Here is a 13409-nt window from a genome sequence, read left to right on the forward strand (position 1 = left end):
ACGCCAGTTGCTCGACGCTGGCCTAGCCTTGACCGATGACGACCTCGCCGACGCGATGCCCCGCAACGACAACGGCACACTCTACTCGCGCGTAATGCGTCTCGAGATAAGCCACGACGACCCGTTGTTGAATCGACGTGTAGGAGTCGCTCGTCCTTCGCTACGGCCTTCGGCGGCATCCTGGTATTGTCCATGCCGTGCAAACGCTGTGGGACTTTGATGGCCCTCGCGACGACTTGGGCTGTCTTGTCAAGGCCGGGTATGTTGCGTTCTACGTACGTGTGGCCAAGTTGTTGGACCCAGCGTTTGATCTATCGTTGGCGACGACCACCGTCGAGGTAAGCGGCGGCACCGCTGGCATTGCGTTGGTCGCCGCGAGGATGACACCCCTGTAGGCAGAATGGGAAGTCGATCGAAAAGGCTGCGACGCGCTCAGCTATGCCTTGTTTTTTGACAGCATGTTTCAGCTCGCAGGTGCGATGCCGCCACGAATCGTCGTCGCCCATCGATCGATCTAGATCTGTGGGTCGAGAGCTTGGAACCGGCAGACTACGTTGCTTTTCTCGACAACATTGTCGCGTCCATCTTTGTCATGGACGGGGACGGGCGGCGGCGACTCCGAGATGCGACAGGTCGGTCCCGAACACGGGGTTTGAACTTGTGTCTCGAGCTGGCGGTGTAGACATCGAGTGCATCCAGCAGCCCGACGACTACTCGAGCGACGGTGACGACGAGGACGAGAGGCAGGCTCCAGGGACGCGCCAGATCCAATCCGACAAGTCGGCGGCGCTGCCGCCCACTCGCGACGTTGAGCTCGCGACGCAAGATCGAATACCTGCGCCGTTGACGACATTGACAGAGTCAAAGAAGCATCCATCATCCACAGCAAAACCCGCGGCAACTACGATCATGAAGCGCTCGGGAGCACGTGCGTCGGCTCCCACCTCGACCTTGTCGCGATCTCGGCCCACGCGAGTGAAACCCAGCGGTACGACTGCGTCGGACGCTCGGCCCGCCAAACCAGAGCACCCCCCCACTTCTCGCAATGGTTCCATGCCTCCACGTCTTCCAGCACCGCCCGACGCATCACCTCACGACCCAAACCAACCACTGTCTTCATTTACCAACCGTGCAAAAGACGAAGTTGTGGCGCCGGCGTGTCGTGGAGTTGGCGCCGACCATCACCACGACACCGTTGCGACGAATACACTCGTCCCCAACCAACCCAACCAGCCACACCATTCAAAAGTGGACGCATTTCACGCCGACAACCAAGCTGCGGGCTCACCCGACAAGCATGCCATCTCTGTTCGGCTCGTTCGGTTTGATTCAGCGAGAGACAAGGTCAAGCAGCGTCCAGCCGAGGATCACCATGTCGCGGCTCGGCGGGCCCGGAACGGCCATCCGAAATCGCCGCCGCAGGTGCTTCCATCGATCGAAAAGTCGTTGGAGACCATGCGGGCGGGCAGGAACAGCTTCCTTCAAAGCGCCTTGCCGCATGCGACTGCAGTCGCATCCGACCAACAACCATGCCACCATGACGTACTTGACGACATCGGTCCCTGGCAAAGCGAGCGCATCCCACAACCGTACGTTTATTTCTCATGTGACGCGCTGGCAAACGCGTTAACCATAGGGGCCGTGCCGTCGTCGACGAAACCAATCAAGCCAACACGATTCGCGTGCAAATTCAGCCCACCAGGCGCTCCAAGAACGAAGCGCTGCCTCCCCCGCCAGGTCTGCTCCCTGTAGACGACGGCAATTTTCCTAACAAGATGCGCGGGGGTACCGGCACTCTTGGTGCGCTTCACTCTTTACTATCTGCGGCGTAGGAGCCGTCGTCATCCAGTCCAAGGCAAGTCCCACGGAAGGCGACGCATCTGGCGACGGCTGCAACTCGACGGCATCCACCAGTCCGCCCAAAGCGTCGGCTATCGTCGTCGGCTTCAACTTGACCATACCTCGAACGGCGCAAGTGTCTCGTCTTCGCGGCACGGTGGCGCCCGTCGCTCGCAAGGGGTCGCCACCCGTTCGTGGCAGCCACTACCATCATGGCCAGCTTGACGACGGCGAGGAGTTTTCGCGCATCCCCTGCGTGTTGACGACTTCATTGGTGCGTGGAGATTCGCCGCCGTGTACGTGCAATGGCGCCTTAACCCGACTTGCTTCGACGCACTCGCTGCCATGTTTCCGCGTGAGTTGGCTCGACATCGCCGACATATTCTACCCCAACAGGTGACGCGCTCTGTCCGTAGGGCTATTCGCCGGCACCCTGTGGTGTCCACAGGGCGCATGGCACCCAAAGTGTGCCCCAACTAGCCCACGGACCGGACGCCGCCGCGTTCCTGACCATCAATCGGCGGGAATGTACCCTCGAGCGCGGCCAGTCGAGTGAAAAGCACGTGCCAAACCGAATTGGAATGCTCAAGCGCAAACAAAAGATCCACCACACCCAAAACGTTTCTGCGCGGCTCATGGACAACACGATCGTATGGGACGACTGACCCAGCGTGAAAGAACCTGCTTTCGTTTGAACCTTGCAATTAGTCCTGCGCCACATACGCTTCGACCAGGGCATGCTCTGCAATGCGGGGAATGCTCTCTACGTGTGCCACGCCGCATGAGCATATCTTGGGGCGGTCGTACATACTGGTGTACTCGATCGTGTCGGCGCCGCCAAAGATGTCGGCGGTCAGCGCCAACACATCCTTCTTCGTCATGGTCGGGTCTCCAAAAAACGAAGCAACGGTCGTCACGGTTGTGACAAGGAAGCGAAATCCTTGGGCGTCGACTTCGCTGCGTCAATGCATGAGCCATCGTCCCATGCCCGCGGGAACAGCCTTACCCCGTGCTGTCTTCGTCTAGCATTTCAAACGCCACTACACCGGGACGCGTTGTTGGATCGAGTCGACGGCGGAATCGAGAGGGGCCTTACGTGCGAGTTTTGACGTCAAGTTGCCTTTTTTCATGACGACGAGTCAGCAAACACCTTGCACGCTCGAAGTACCTTTGACAAGCGGCGCGACCCCCACGAGGAACTCTCGGCTGTTGATCACGTCGTCGCCCGTCTTGTCGAGCATGGTGAACAAGCGGTCGAGAATTGCGCGGTCCGATGCCTGCGTAAACGCCGTGCGTCACAACGGCGTGTGCGTCGTTCCTTACATAAAAGTTGGCGCGGTCCACTGCCGCGTTAAAATCCTCCCGCGACAAGTTTGGCTCGACGCGCTCCTTGGTTGTCGACGACGATGTAGATGGTGCCGCTGCTGCTCGTCGAAACACTTTTTTCACTTCGGTCGTCGGCTTGGCCGCTGCCTCAAACGCTGTTCGGAGGTCGAGGAGATCGTCCCGATCAACTACGCTCACAGCACTTGATGAGGACAAGGCAGCCGCAAGTCGACCCAACACTGAGTGATGTGGGACACTGCTGCGATCGCCAGACGGTTCGCTTGCTTGGACAAGTCGTGGCCCATGGCGCCGGCGGGACCTCTAGGAATGCAACCGCCCGAGTGAAACCGACTACGTGGAAAGAGCCACCAGTATATTTTTTCAGTCGTTTTCGTAATTTTGAAATGTTTGTGAATTATTCAGTAGTGTATAGTACTCCGGAGTAAATTTGACTCAAATTGGTACTACACATCGTCGGAATAGATCTTCAGCGATATGACAATGCGCATCCGAGCATGCAGGATGCCAACAGCATGAAAGCCGCTCGACCAATCTTATGTTCTAGTCGCGTATCTACTACGTTTTGTTTGTGGGATCGCGAGGACGACTTTATATTGATTGTAGTCATGTACCTACAGTATTTCAGCAACTTGCAAACCATATCCAGTCAATGTTCGCTGCAGCTTGCAACCTACGGCAGGAGAGAAGTATTCGCTGACGCCGTGCGCGTCGTCCTCATCGATATGGTGCATTTGGCAGCCTTGGACCGTGTGTGGGTATGTGGAGCCGACGTGTTCCGTTTTGATTCCTGGCACCACGTCGTCTAGGCAGTAGTAGCGTCCTCCTGGTTAAATATACATATAAATATTTCGAACCAGTAAAATATACTTCGTAGTTTAACTTAAAACGTCATGGTCAAACATGTAGGAGGAAGGGTTTTACTCGAACCACTCTGCAGCAGCATTTTCATAGCAGAGTTGGATGGGGGTGCCGTCGATGGTGTGGCGGTGGAGACTCGGGTGCGCCAGGATGGACACCGAGGACGTAGAACCTGCCCAGTAAGGGGAGCATCTGGCCAAACTTGTGCTTGTGGCAACGATAGCGCAGGCATTCGTCATGGCTTCGGCACACGCTCAGACACGGCAATCACGCCCGAATCACGCAAGTACCTCGGCGAGCGCCACCGTAGCTCAACCTGTCAGTGGTTGGCGGGTCACCGGATGTGTGGAAGAGAACGGGTAGTGCGTGTGGGGGGGTCAGTACCGTCACAATGAGGTGTCGCCGAGTCCCGGTTCGCTCGAGCTACGCACGGCACGTTGCCAACGACCCAGCTCTTTAAAGCGAGGAACGGGAACGAAAGCAAAGTCACAAGAGGTTCTCGGACCAGTGTGCGTGGGATGTGTGTGGACTCGGCGACTCAAAGACGATAAGCATCTCAATGTTCTCCTTTCATTGTAATGCAAGCAAGTGGTTACCTACGTGAGCCAACGACATGGATGCTTTAGTGCTTTTGGGCAGCCTTGGTTTCGCGCAAGTTGCGCTCTTCAATGATGCTGAGCTTGACACCCTTGCCGCGGGGAAGCGACACCCACGGGCGGTTTTCCTTGCCGATCACAAACACATTGCCGACACGGGTGGCGAAGTCAGCTCCAGTCGAGTCCTTGATGTGGGCAATGTTAAACGAACCGGCATGTCTAGTCAAGCACAGCGAGATGAGGACAGATGATCAATGACAGAGGAATGGATGGACGGGAGCGGCCGTGGGAAACGAGCCATAAACAACGACGTCAAGACCGTCACACCCAGCTCGCAATGAGTCTTAGGGTGTGTCCATACCGTTCGAGGTGGTGGAAAGTGCCGACGCGACCGGCGTTGCGACCACGGGTGATCATGACCAAGTTGCCGGTTTCGAACTTGATGAAATCGACCACCTTGCCCGTTTCCAAGTCGATCTTGACCGTGTCGTTGACCTTGATCAACGGGTCCGGGTAGCGGATCGTGCGGCCGTCGTTCGTGGCGATGTAAGGAATTTGCTTGGACGTCAATTCTTGGCGGATGACCTTGGCAAGCTTGTACTTCTTCTCTTCATCGTTCACACGGTGAATCACAAAGCGGCCCTTCGTGTCGTACAACAAGCGGAACGCGTCACCCGACTTTTGGATTTCGACAACGTCCATGAAACCAGCAGGGTAGTTGGGGTCGACGCGAACCTTGCCGTCGACCTTGACGAGCTTTTGCATGGCAATCATGGTCACTTCTTGCTTGGTCAACGCATACTTGAGGCGGTTGCGAAGGATAATGATCAAGGGAAGGCATTCACGCAACTTGTGGGGACCCGACGAAGGGCGAGGAGCCCAGATACCGTCGAGCTTGCCAAGCATCCAGTGCTTGGGGGCGCTCATGCGCTTCAAGTGATGGCGAGGTCCGCGGGGCATGGTAGTGGCCAAAGATCAAAAGGAGAACTAGCGCCATCCGAGAAACCCGTCAAATTGGCCGCCACCAGTGAATTGCCGTCCGGATAAATTGAATTATCCGGATCGACGACCAGCCACCGGATTGGCTGGCAGATTTGTCTGTAAAATTCTATATCGAATATGGCAAGTAATTGCCTCTCTGTCAAGAATAATCAACGTAAAAAGAAACAGTAAATCGTGTGAAGTGCGGACGCTGGCCGCTCTCGCAGCGCTCTCAACGTGGTGAACCACTCGCAACTCCTCTACGTGTTGCACGCAGAAAATGGGCTGTGAAGTACCCCTTGTGAAAGAAGAGCCTTCAAGGCCATGTCATCGATGAATGTGTGAACGTGCTTACAGTTAACATGGATGGGCGCGTTCTCGTACCCCCACTCCCAAAAGGCAATATGATTGGATAAAATGTGAAGTTTTTTCACCAATCGGATGGAATTGATCTGGGATGGTGGAAGGAATTCGCTGCTTCCACTCACGGAATTCACGACGATGCTGGCGCAAGTGACGAAGCGCGCGGTGTCCCGCACCTCGGTGAAGACGATCTTGCCCCGATGCTTGCCACACCTTCAAGCAGACACGCAGCAACGACGCTCATTGCATGCGACTCGTCGTCAAGAGAATGCAATTGTCGTTGGGAGCCTTGGAGTTGCAGCTGCCGCTCTCGGGGGCAAGTACCTTCTCGAAGCGTACGAAGGCTACAAAGCGAACAAGGCGGCGTCTGGCACCGACAAGTCGTCTGCGTCCTCTAGCATGTTCAACATGTCGTACCGCAACTTTTACGACGGGCCGTTTGAAGAAAAAATGACGCGGCGAGAAGCGGCATTGATTCTGGGCGTCCGTGAAAGCGCAAGCGCCGACCGCATTCGCAATGCCCATCGCAAGCTCCTCATCGCAAACCACCCTGATACTGGCGGGTCCACGTTCATCAGTACAAAGATTAACGAAGCGAAGGAGCTTCTCCTTGGTGGCAAATAGTCACATCGCTGCATTCTTTTTGTTCAACACGTCTGGCCGTCCTCACCCTTGCTTCACATGCCATCGCTAGTTAGAGCGTCAGCCCGAGCTTGAACGCAGCCGCAGCCTTCAGCGCCACCACATTGTCAGGCTCGACATCGTACGTGGCGGCCAACATAACAACAATATTCCGAAACGCTTTTTCAAATTCCCCTTGCAGCGGCGCCAACAGCAGGGCGTCCGCGTCGTCGATCGTGTGCGAGTTGCTGCTGCCACTTGCGCCGATGACGGTACTGGCATTGGTCGCGGTGGTCGGTAGCATTCCGCCCATCGACGGTGTTGGCCGGTGGTTTGTCCGTCGAAAAAGGTCACGGCTGATTGCGAGCACAGCGAGCGCGACATGAAGAAACTGGAGGAGCGCCGCGCGAAGCTCTGTCTGCTTTTCAGTCTGCGCAGTCGGTGTCATCGGATTCGCATCTTTGTCCACACACACGACGCCCTTGGCGAGGAACAATTGAATCACTTCGGGCGCGCCGCCATTGACTTCGGTGTTGATGCTGCCTTTCAACAGATGCGTGATCGCCTTGATATCGTGGGGGAGGCCCTTTTCGTCGCGGTGAACAATCTTGAGCAGCGAGACCGTCCGCTTGGCGATGTCGTCGGTGGCCGTGTCGATCGGGCACCGAATCATTTCCTCCTTTGCAACAACGACTTGCCGAAGCGACAGGTATGGAAAGTCATGGCGCACGTGCAGCACCACCTTGCGCACGAACTGGTGCTTGGCGACAGAAAACGGACTGCTCCACCTGCGACCGCACACGTTTTAGCCAACTAAACAAACACGTCACACGTGCGAAGAGTCCTCCCGCAACATCCACAACGGAGAAAGCCATGCATCGTACATGAAGGTGCGGCCGCACTCGCCGGCAAACATTGGTTCCACTGGCGTAGCTTTGATGTATACGGTCGTGGCATCGTCGACCGAGCCACCATCGGCGGCGACCTTGGCGAGGCTCATGGGCTTCACCTTCAATTGTGGAAAGCACGCATTCAAGCCGGACTCGATGGACGCCATCATTTCAGATACGTGGCAGAAGGCCGATCGTTTGTAGATAAACTCGACGCCCAAGTCCGGGACATTTTCTGCCGTCCCGACGATTGCCACCAAAAAGTACCGCGACACGGGCGGCATGTCCTTGTCTTGCTTGGCACCGCCTTGTTGAGCGAGCACACCAGCCACGACAGAATCCATGAGCTTCAGCGTCGCGGCGTACTCGGTGAAGTTTTGCAACTTGAGGCACACTGCTAACATATCTTGGGCGATCGACAGCGCCATTTCTGGCAGCAACCATGGCGTGGACGTCGTTTGGGGCGACAAGTACGTGAGCGCGAATTTGAATTGCGACAGAATGAAGTCATCGGGACTGCCGCAGCGGCGGCCCCCGCCCGTCCCTCGAGCGGAGGCCATGTCCACAAGATGCAGCTTGCACTTGGCAGCCTCGGCAAACTGGCCGCACGTAATATGCACCCGAGCCAACGCGTCGATGAACTTGACATGAACGTCAAAGAGACCATCGTCCTCCGGTGGTATCGCCACCGCTACCGCCACCAACGCGTCCGTCAGCGACTCCACTTGTCCCGTGGTGACCTCGTCGTTGGTCGGCCACGACGTCCCGAGTGTTGTCATGGCCGATTCGTATTGCTGCCACGTCGTAACAAGTCGTCGCAGCGACGCGACGAGTGCTGTGAGCCGCGGACGGAACGGCGGCACCCCTGGAAACGTATCCATGGCATCCAGTAAATTTGGCAGCAGCGGCAGGTGGAGTTGCTTGGCCACCACTCGGACGAGGGCATGCTCCATTCGCAAAAAGTTGCCGCGTTGGCTAAAACTCGTGGCCAAGAGGTCACACACGAATGTCGCGGCCAGTGGGGCAGTTGGCGCTCCACTGGCGGCAAGAACGACGAGTTGTTCGCACCAGGCATCGTCCGTCATGAAGAGGACGTTCGAGTGGGCAAACAGCGGCGTTTGGAACCGTCCGAGGAACGCTGTGAGGTGGGCCAGGACACACGACACAACGTCAGCGTCAAAGTGACCGTGACCGATGCGGGTTAATAACAAGTACCACAAATCCACGACTGTTGCAAGGAACGCCTGGTTCGCGCCAAGGCTCCGACTGAATTCGTGAATGAGCGTTTGAATTGCCGTGACGAGAGTACGGGCGACTGCGGTCGCCAAACGCTTGGCGTGGCTTTCCATGTCAATTTCGGCTTTGTCCGACGAGGCGGCGCCGTTTTCGTCGTCGGGCTTGGTGTCCATGCTGTTCTTGCGTTGGGCCATGTAGTGCTTGCCCCAATTTCGGGGCAATGACCGATGGTGCGCCGACCCAGGACCTCCCGGAGATTGAGTACCGGTGCCGCTCGCTGTGCCATTGTTGCCCACTATGCAGATGCCTCCACCACCGTTGCGAGGACTCAACGTATTCGCCTCGTCCGTGAGCTGACTACGTCGGTTATTGCGCTGCTTCATGTATACTTCAATGTCGAGAAGGGAGAGTTGGGGCGGCTTGGTCTGGTCGGTACAGTCAGGCGACAACACTTGTTGCCACGGTAAGCCGTCGCCGAGAAACGTGTCCATGACAAAGCGCAGCGTCTGGATCGCCCGCAGGACATGGGCGCGCAGTTTCTCGTTCTGCCAATCCGACATGTCGTCTCTGTGGCGATGTCTCTGCGCCGACTCTCAACGTGAAATTTCGTCTCCCAAGTATTTGTAGCCTACCTCGTACGTTGTGGACGGCAGCAGCGCCTTGGGCTTCCAGAACCTACCGCCCATCCAAACACGGTCAAACACGAGAGACCAAGCGTTGCCATGGCATTCATCGCGGCAACCACACACAACACGATTCTACAACTCAGGCAATGTGTACCCTTTCAATTGTTTCTCCGGGACATGCTGCAACGTCGCAACAATGCACAGCAAAAGGTCGCGCTTGAGACCGTCGAGACTCGATGACGTTGGCAAGTCGTCGCCATCGAGCTGATGGACGAGCGTGAGCATGTTGGGGACCCCAGGTAGCAGCATCATGGCGACCCGTTCTTTTTGACTCGACTTGGCACCACTCATTTGCACGACCAAGAGCCGTCGTAAAATCGCCATCGCTTGGGATTTGATTTTTTCTTCCGACTGGTCCGTTGCTACCTGGAGCAGCGCTGCCACCAGGAGCTGGGCAAGCCAGGCATCCTCGAGTCCCTCATCAGTACGAGCCGTGGCTGCTGCTACGACATCCGCAGGAGACGCATGCACCGTGTGGCGATGGTCGTCCTTGGTTCGTATCTGATCCACCTTGGCGACGGTTGTGTTGATCGCGACAAACGCGTCGGCGTCGGCGAGAATGCGCAGGAATGGAAACGTCATGTGAATCATGACGGCGGAATCTTTGGTCGACGCGAGTCGAGGGACAGCGCGCTGGATCCACTGCGCAGCGACTGGACTCTTGACAATCCAAAACAGCGCGAGCGAAAAACGACCAAGGCTTTGTAGCATATCCTTCCGCGCGATAAACCCGTCATCGGTGAGGAGGGAAGCATCCAAGAGCACGTCTAGGAGGCCCGCCACCACATGCACATCTGGCATTGGCAGTGGGAGGACGTGGTGGTGGCTCGATGACGTTGACACAAGCGACAGCGCGATGCTCTTCAAGACAAGATGAAGCAGCGTGTTAGAGTGGGCCATGGCCAATCGACGGGGCTCGCTCGCACTAGCGGAATGAATCGTGTTCCCTCGCCCGTTGGGAGGTGGCATTGGACTCGGTTCAGTCACAAGGGCGATCCATTCATCAATGACAGACTCGTACACTTTGAGCGGACGACTGTCGTCTGGAGCACCATTGCTTTGGGGGGGTGGGGACGCTGCAGCGGGCTCGTCAAAGATAGCGTCAATGTACTGCAGCACAATCGAGCCACCTCCGTCATGAGGCTTGCGACCAGTGTTTCCTGCCGCGGCAGTAGCTGTCACAGTCGTCGACATGCAGCACTTGTCAAACAGCGCCAAGCACGTGGCAAACGCAGCCGCGCGAATGGGGCGATGTGGATGGCAGAGGTAATCGAGGAGCTGTCGAAAGAGGCGAAGGGCATGGTGGCGTACGCCGATGCTAGGTGCTGCCTTCAGCGACACGATGCGCGCCACAATTTCATCATGAGATGTTTCGACTTGAGCCCACAATTGGAAAAAGGACTGGATGGCGCTGTCTTGGCTGTACACAGAGGACAGCAGCCGCGATCGGACTTGAAACAGCGGTGCCCCCGCGCCACTTGCAGCACCGCTGGTGTTGCTCGTGAGAGTAGATACCACACCGTTTCCGCCGCCACCGTCCGTCACGACAAGGGTGTGCACTACGTCAGCGATGACTGCTCCATGTTGTTTATCGACAATCGGAAGCACCGCGCGCCCAATTATATCCGTGGGGAGTTTGCCTGCCGCCACTTTTTTGCAATGCACTTGGTAAAACGTAAACACAACGTGGTAGGAAGGATCGAGAGTCAAGGGGAGCAGAATCTTGATCTCGTCCTCAAACGAAGGCGCCTTTTGGTGGTACGACACATGGCAGTACACGTCCGTGGCGAGGGCCAGCGATGTCGACGATGCAAAGCATGCGAGCTCCATTGATTCGTGGAACATCTGAACTTTTACCGCGACATTGCGATGCTACATAGTTTCCCCACGTTAGCTGACACTTTCGAAAGATGAAAATACAAGTCTCTCCCGCACACAAACAAACGTGCCGGGTGGGCTGCTAGACATCCGAAGGATCGTGTAGAAATGTAGACGATAGAGCACAGGATAGTGAATCCAATCTCGGACACGCTTTGGAATGCAAACGGCACTCCACAAGTGCTTCAGCTGTACCTGGAAGCGGTCCACGGCATGGGGATACAAGTAGAGCGCGTGCACGTATGATACAGCGACGGGTCCGCTACCACACGGCCCCCACGTCGTTGCGGTTTGCGGTGGGCAGAACGGCTGCACCTCACGGCACCAGTGCAGCGTGTTTGGCAATTGGTTGGCCGCCGAAGCACTGCCTGTAGATGCCCCCGAGGACGTGTGAAACATGGGGTCGACCAAGTACAGCAGTGCAGTCGCTGTCGGTGAGACCTTCATCTCGAGCGTCCGCTTCTTCGCGTTGCGAACAGTCACGTCGTCGACTTTTTCGACGTCCAATTCGCAAATGCACGGCACAGTCTTTTCCCTGCATCGAGCCCCCATGAGAACGGCCCAACGAGGATGTCACCGAGGTGAAAGCACTAGAACGAATTCAAACAGAATCCATGCACAAGACGTACTTTAGAGCCCCTTTCGACGCATCCACGATCATCGCAAGACGCGCCTCGTCGCTGAGACTCGCCTTTTGACGGTACAAAATCATTTGGCGAATTCCTTCCGAGAGCGTGACAGCACCCCACGCGAGAGGCTGTTGGATCGACCCGCCAAGTCGCGCCGTGCACTCGGTAGCTTTGTCGGCAAGCTTTGCTTGTTCTGACTCGGACATGAACTTTTCAGGCTGGCAATAATGCAGCGACGAAATTTCAGCATCACCCTGAAGGACCTTCGACGTCTGCACAGAACAGAAGAAGCGTGGGTAGAGGAATCACTACTCGGAGTCGAGATGGAGCAGAAAAGTACCTGCAACACCAAGTACAAACTTTGTGCATAATGCGTGGGGAGGACATAGAAGAGGGCGCTCTTGAAGAACCGCGCGTCCTGCAGAAGGATGAGCGTGACTGTGGCGAGATGGAGCGACTAACCTTTGCGGTGGACAGCGACGGATTCACCTGAAACACAAACTCTTCACTTGCACGCCCACCAGTGTTTACGTCGTAGAGAGCAAGGCGACACGTCACGGGTTCGATCTACCGCAATGGGTAAGTTAGAATCTCATGAAAGAGGACATCCGACGAGTGTGTACCGCGCCAATGTTAAACACAACTTTGCACGATACTTTGAACGCGATGGACCCTTCGACAGCCGTAACATCACGGAAACAATTGGGTGCGCGCAGTTCGTGCGGGAATAAGGGGGCCACTGGTGCAGGATTCGGCTCGTAATGGTGCAGGATGTTGTCATGCGGCTCGTCCCGTTTTTGTCGAAATTGTGGATCATCCTTGCTCCTGGGCGAGTCGTCAACTTCAGGACATGTCTCAGCATCTTCGGTCGGTGTCTTCTTAGTCGCTCGGAACGAACGCCATGGTCGAACGAACTCGTGCAGCGTCAACTCGGTCTGGCGTCGATTTTCGTTGCCAGATGACGGTTTCTCCGTCGGGGGTGGTAGGACTGGCGATCGTCTCCACACCTTGCGGGGTATCAACCCGATCTCCAACGTCCCTTCCTCGATCGCAAACTCCACGGCAATTGCTGCGCCGCTGCCGTCGTCGACCTTCATGCACGCAAATCCAGTGTCGCCCCGTCGTCGAAACTCTTGTTGTGCCCTCGAAAGATCGGAGTTCAGTTGTTGCAATTTGATTGGGCCATCATCACTTGGCTCACCTACATTCTTTGGGAATCCGGATAGAGTTTTAAACATCCGGACGGCGAACGGGGAATTGCGCGCCAATTTCAAATTTGCCGACGACTGCGCGGATGGTGCAAGATGACATCGGTAAGAGCACGTCCTGACGCATGCTGTGCTAAAGTGATTTAAATATGGGCTATCACATAACCCCCCCATCACGGCATGGACAACGAGTGAGATAAAGAATAGACCAGGGCATCGTTCTCAGCCGCATGCATCGAGTTCCTAGCGATCTCTTCCACGGTCGGTCGCAGGGTTC

The 13409-nt window shown here is 56.3% G+C and overlaps 5 protein-coding genes across 6 annotated transcripts; 2 read left to right on the top strand and 3 right to left on the bottom strand.

Moving 5' to 3' along the window:
* Positions 1–395: 395 nt before the first annotated feature.
* On the top strand, positions 396–3548 carry H310_10087 (the record flags this gene model as incomplete). 2 transcript variants are annotated; one of them, XM_008876338.1, is made up of 6 exons in its annotated part: positions 396–474; positions 519–632; positions 683–1589; positions 1637–1785; positions 1833–2194; positions 2256–2935. In XM_008876338.1, the coding sequence occupies 6 exons, from the start codon at positions 459–461 to the stop codon at positions 2502–2504; spliced, it is 1797 nt and encodes a 598-aa protein (XP_008874560.1). In that variant the 3' UTR covers positions 2505–2935. The 2 variants fall into 2 exon arrangements, with proteins under 2 accessions (XP_008874560.1, XP_008874559.1); XM_008876337.1 differs by lacking the exons at positions 396–474; positions 519–632 and having other exon boundaries at positions 909–1589; positions 1833–3548.
* H310_10088 (hypothetical protein) lies at positions 2513–3470 on the bottom strand (the record flags this gene model as incomplete). Its single annotated transcript, XM_008876339.1, has 7 exons — positions 2513–2602; positions 2651–2796; positions 2846–2879; positions 2936–2959; positions 3008–3116; positions 3163–3353; positions 3404–3470. 7 exons carry the CDS (start codon positions 3468–3470, stop codon positions 2544–2546), a joined length of 630 nt encoding a protein of 209 aa, XP_008874561.1. The 3' UTR covers positions 2513–2543.
* Positions 3549–4582: 1034 nt separating the features above from the next.
* H310_10089 (hypothetical protein) lies at positions 4583–5642 on the bottom strand. The gene is made up of 2 exons (XM_008876340.1): positions 5002–5642; positions 4583–4859 (listed from the first exon to the last, which is right to left on the bottom strand). Exons 1-2 carry the CDS (start codon positions 5598–5600, stop codon positions 4667–4669), a joined length of 792 nt encoding a protein of 263 aa, XP_008874562.1. The 5' UTR covers positions 5601–5642; the 3' UTR covers positions 4583–4666.
* Positions 5643–6029: 387 nt separating this feature from the next.
* H310_10090 (hypothetical protein) lies at positions 6030–7420 on the top strand. Its single transcript, XM_008876341.1, has one exon. The coding sequence runs from the start codon at positions 6063–6065 to the stop codon at positions 6606–6608; it is 546 nt and encodes a 181-aa protein (XP_008874563.1). The 5' UTR covers positions 6030–6062; the 3' UTR covers positions 6609–7420.
* Positions 6030–13086, bottom strand: H310_10091 (hypothetical protein). The gene is made up of 9 exons (XM_008876342.1): positions 12548–13086; positions 12387–12491; positions 12265–12342; positions 11925–12196; positions 11491–11830; positions 9512–11289; positions 9364–9406; positions 7490–9312; positions 6030–7393 (listed from the first exon to the last, which is right to left on the bottom strand). Exons 1-9 carry the CDS (start codon positions 13019–13021, stop codon positions 6679–6681), a joined length of 5628 nt encoding a protein of 1875 aa, XP_008874564.1. The 5' UTR covers positions 13022–13086; the 3' UTR covers positions 6030–6678.
* Positions 13087–13409: the final 323 nt, after the last annotated feature.

Source organism: Aphanomyces invadans (genome assembly GCF_000520115.1).
Source record: "Aphanomyces invadans strain NJM9701 unplaced genomic scaffold supercont1.24, whole genome shotgun sequence".
Lineage (NCBI taxonomy): Eukaryota > Oomycota > Saprolegniomycetes > Saprolegniales > Verrucalvaceae > Aphanomyces > Aphanomyces invadans.

Excerpts from the sequence above, each read along its gene's own strand:
- H310_10089 (XM_008876340.1), bottom strand. The coding sequence starts at position 5,600 with ATGCCCCGCGGACCTCGCCATCACTTGAAGCGCATGAGCGCCCCCAAG. Across the intron at positions 4,860-5,001 it reads ACTTTCCACCACCTCGAACG|ACATGCCGGTTCGTTTAACA; the intron begins GTATGGACACAC and ends GTGCTTGACTAG.
- H310_10090 (XM_008876341.1), top strand. The coding sequence starts at position 6,063 with ATGGAATTGATCTGGGATGGTGGAAGGAATTCGCTGCTTCCACTCACG.
- H310_10091 (XM_008876342.1), bottom strand. The coding sequence starts at position 13,021 with ATGAAGGTCGACGACGGCAGCGGCGCAGCAATTGCCGTGGAGTTTGCG. Across the intron at positions 12,492-12,547 it reads TTGTGTTTAACATTGGCGCG|ATCGAACCCGTGACGTGTCG; the intron begins GTACACACTCGT and ends CCATTGCGGTAG. Across the intron at positions 12,197-12,264 it reads GTTTGTACTTGGTGTTGCAG|ACGTCGAAGGTCCTTCAGGG; the intron begins GTACTTTTCTGC and ends TGTTCTGTGCAG.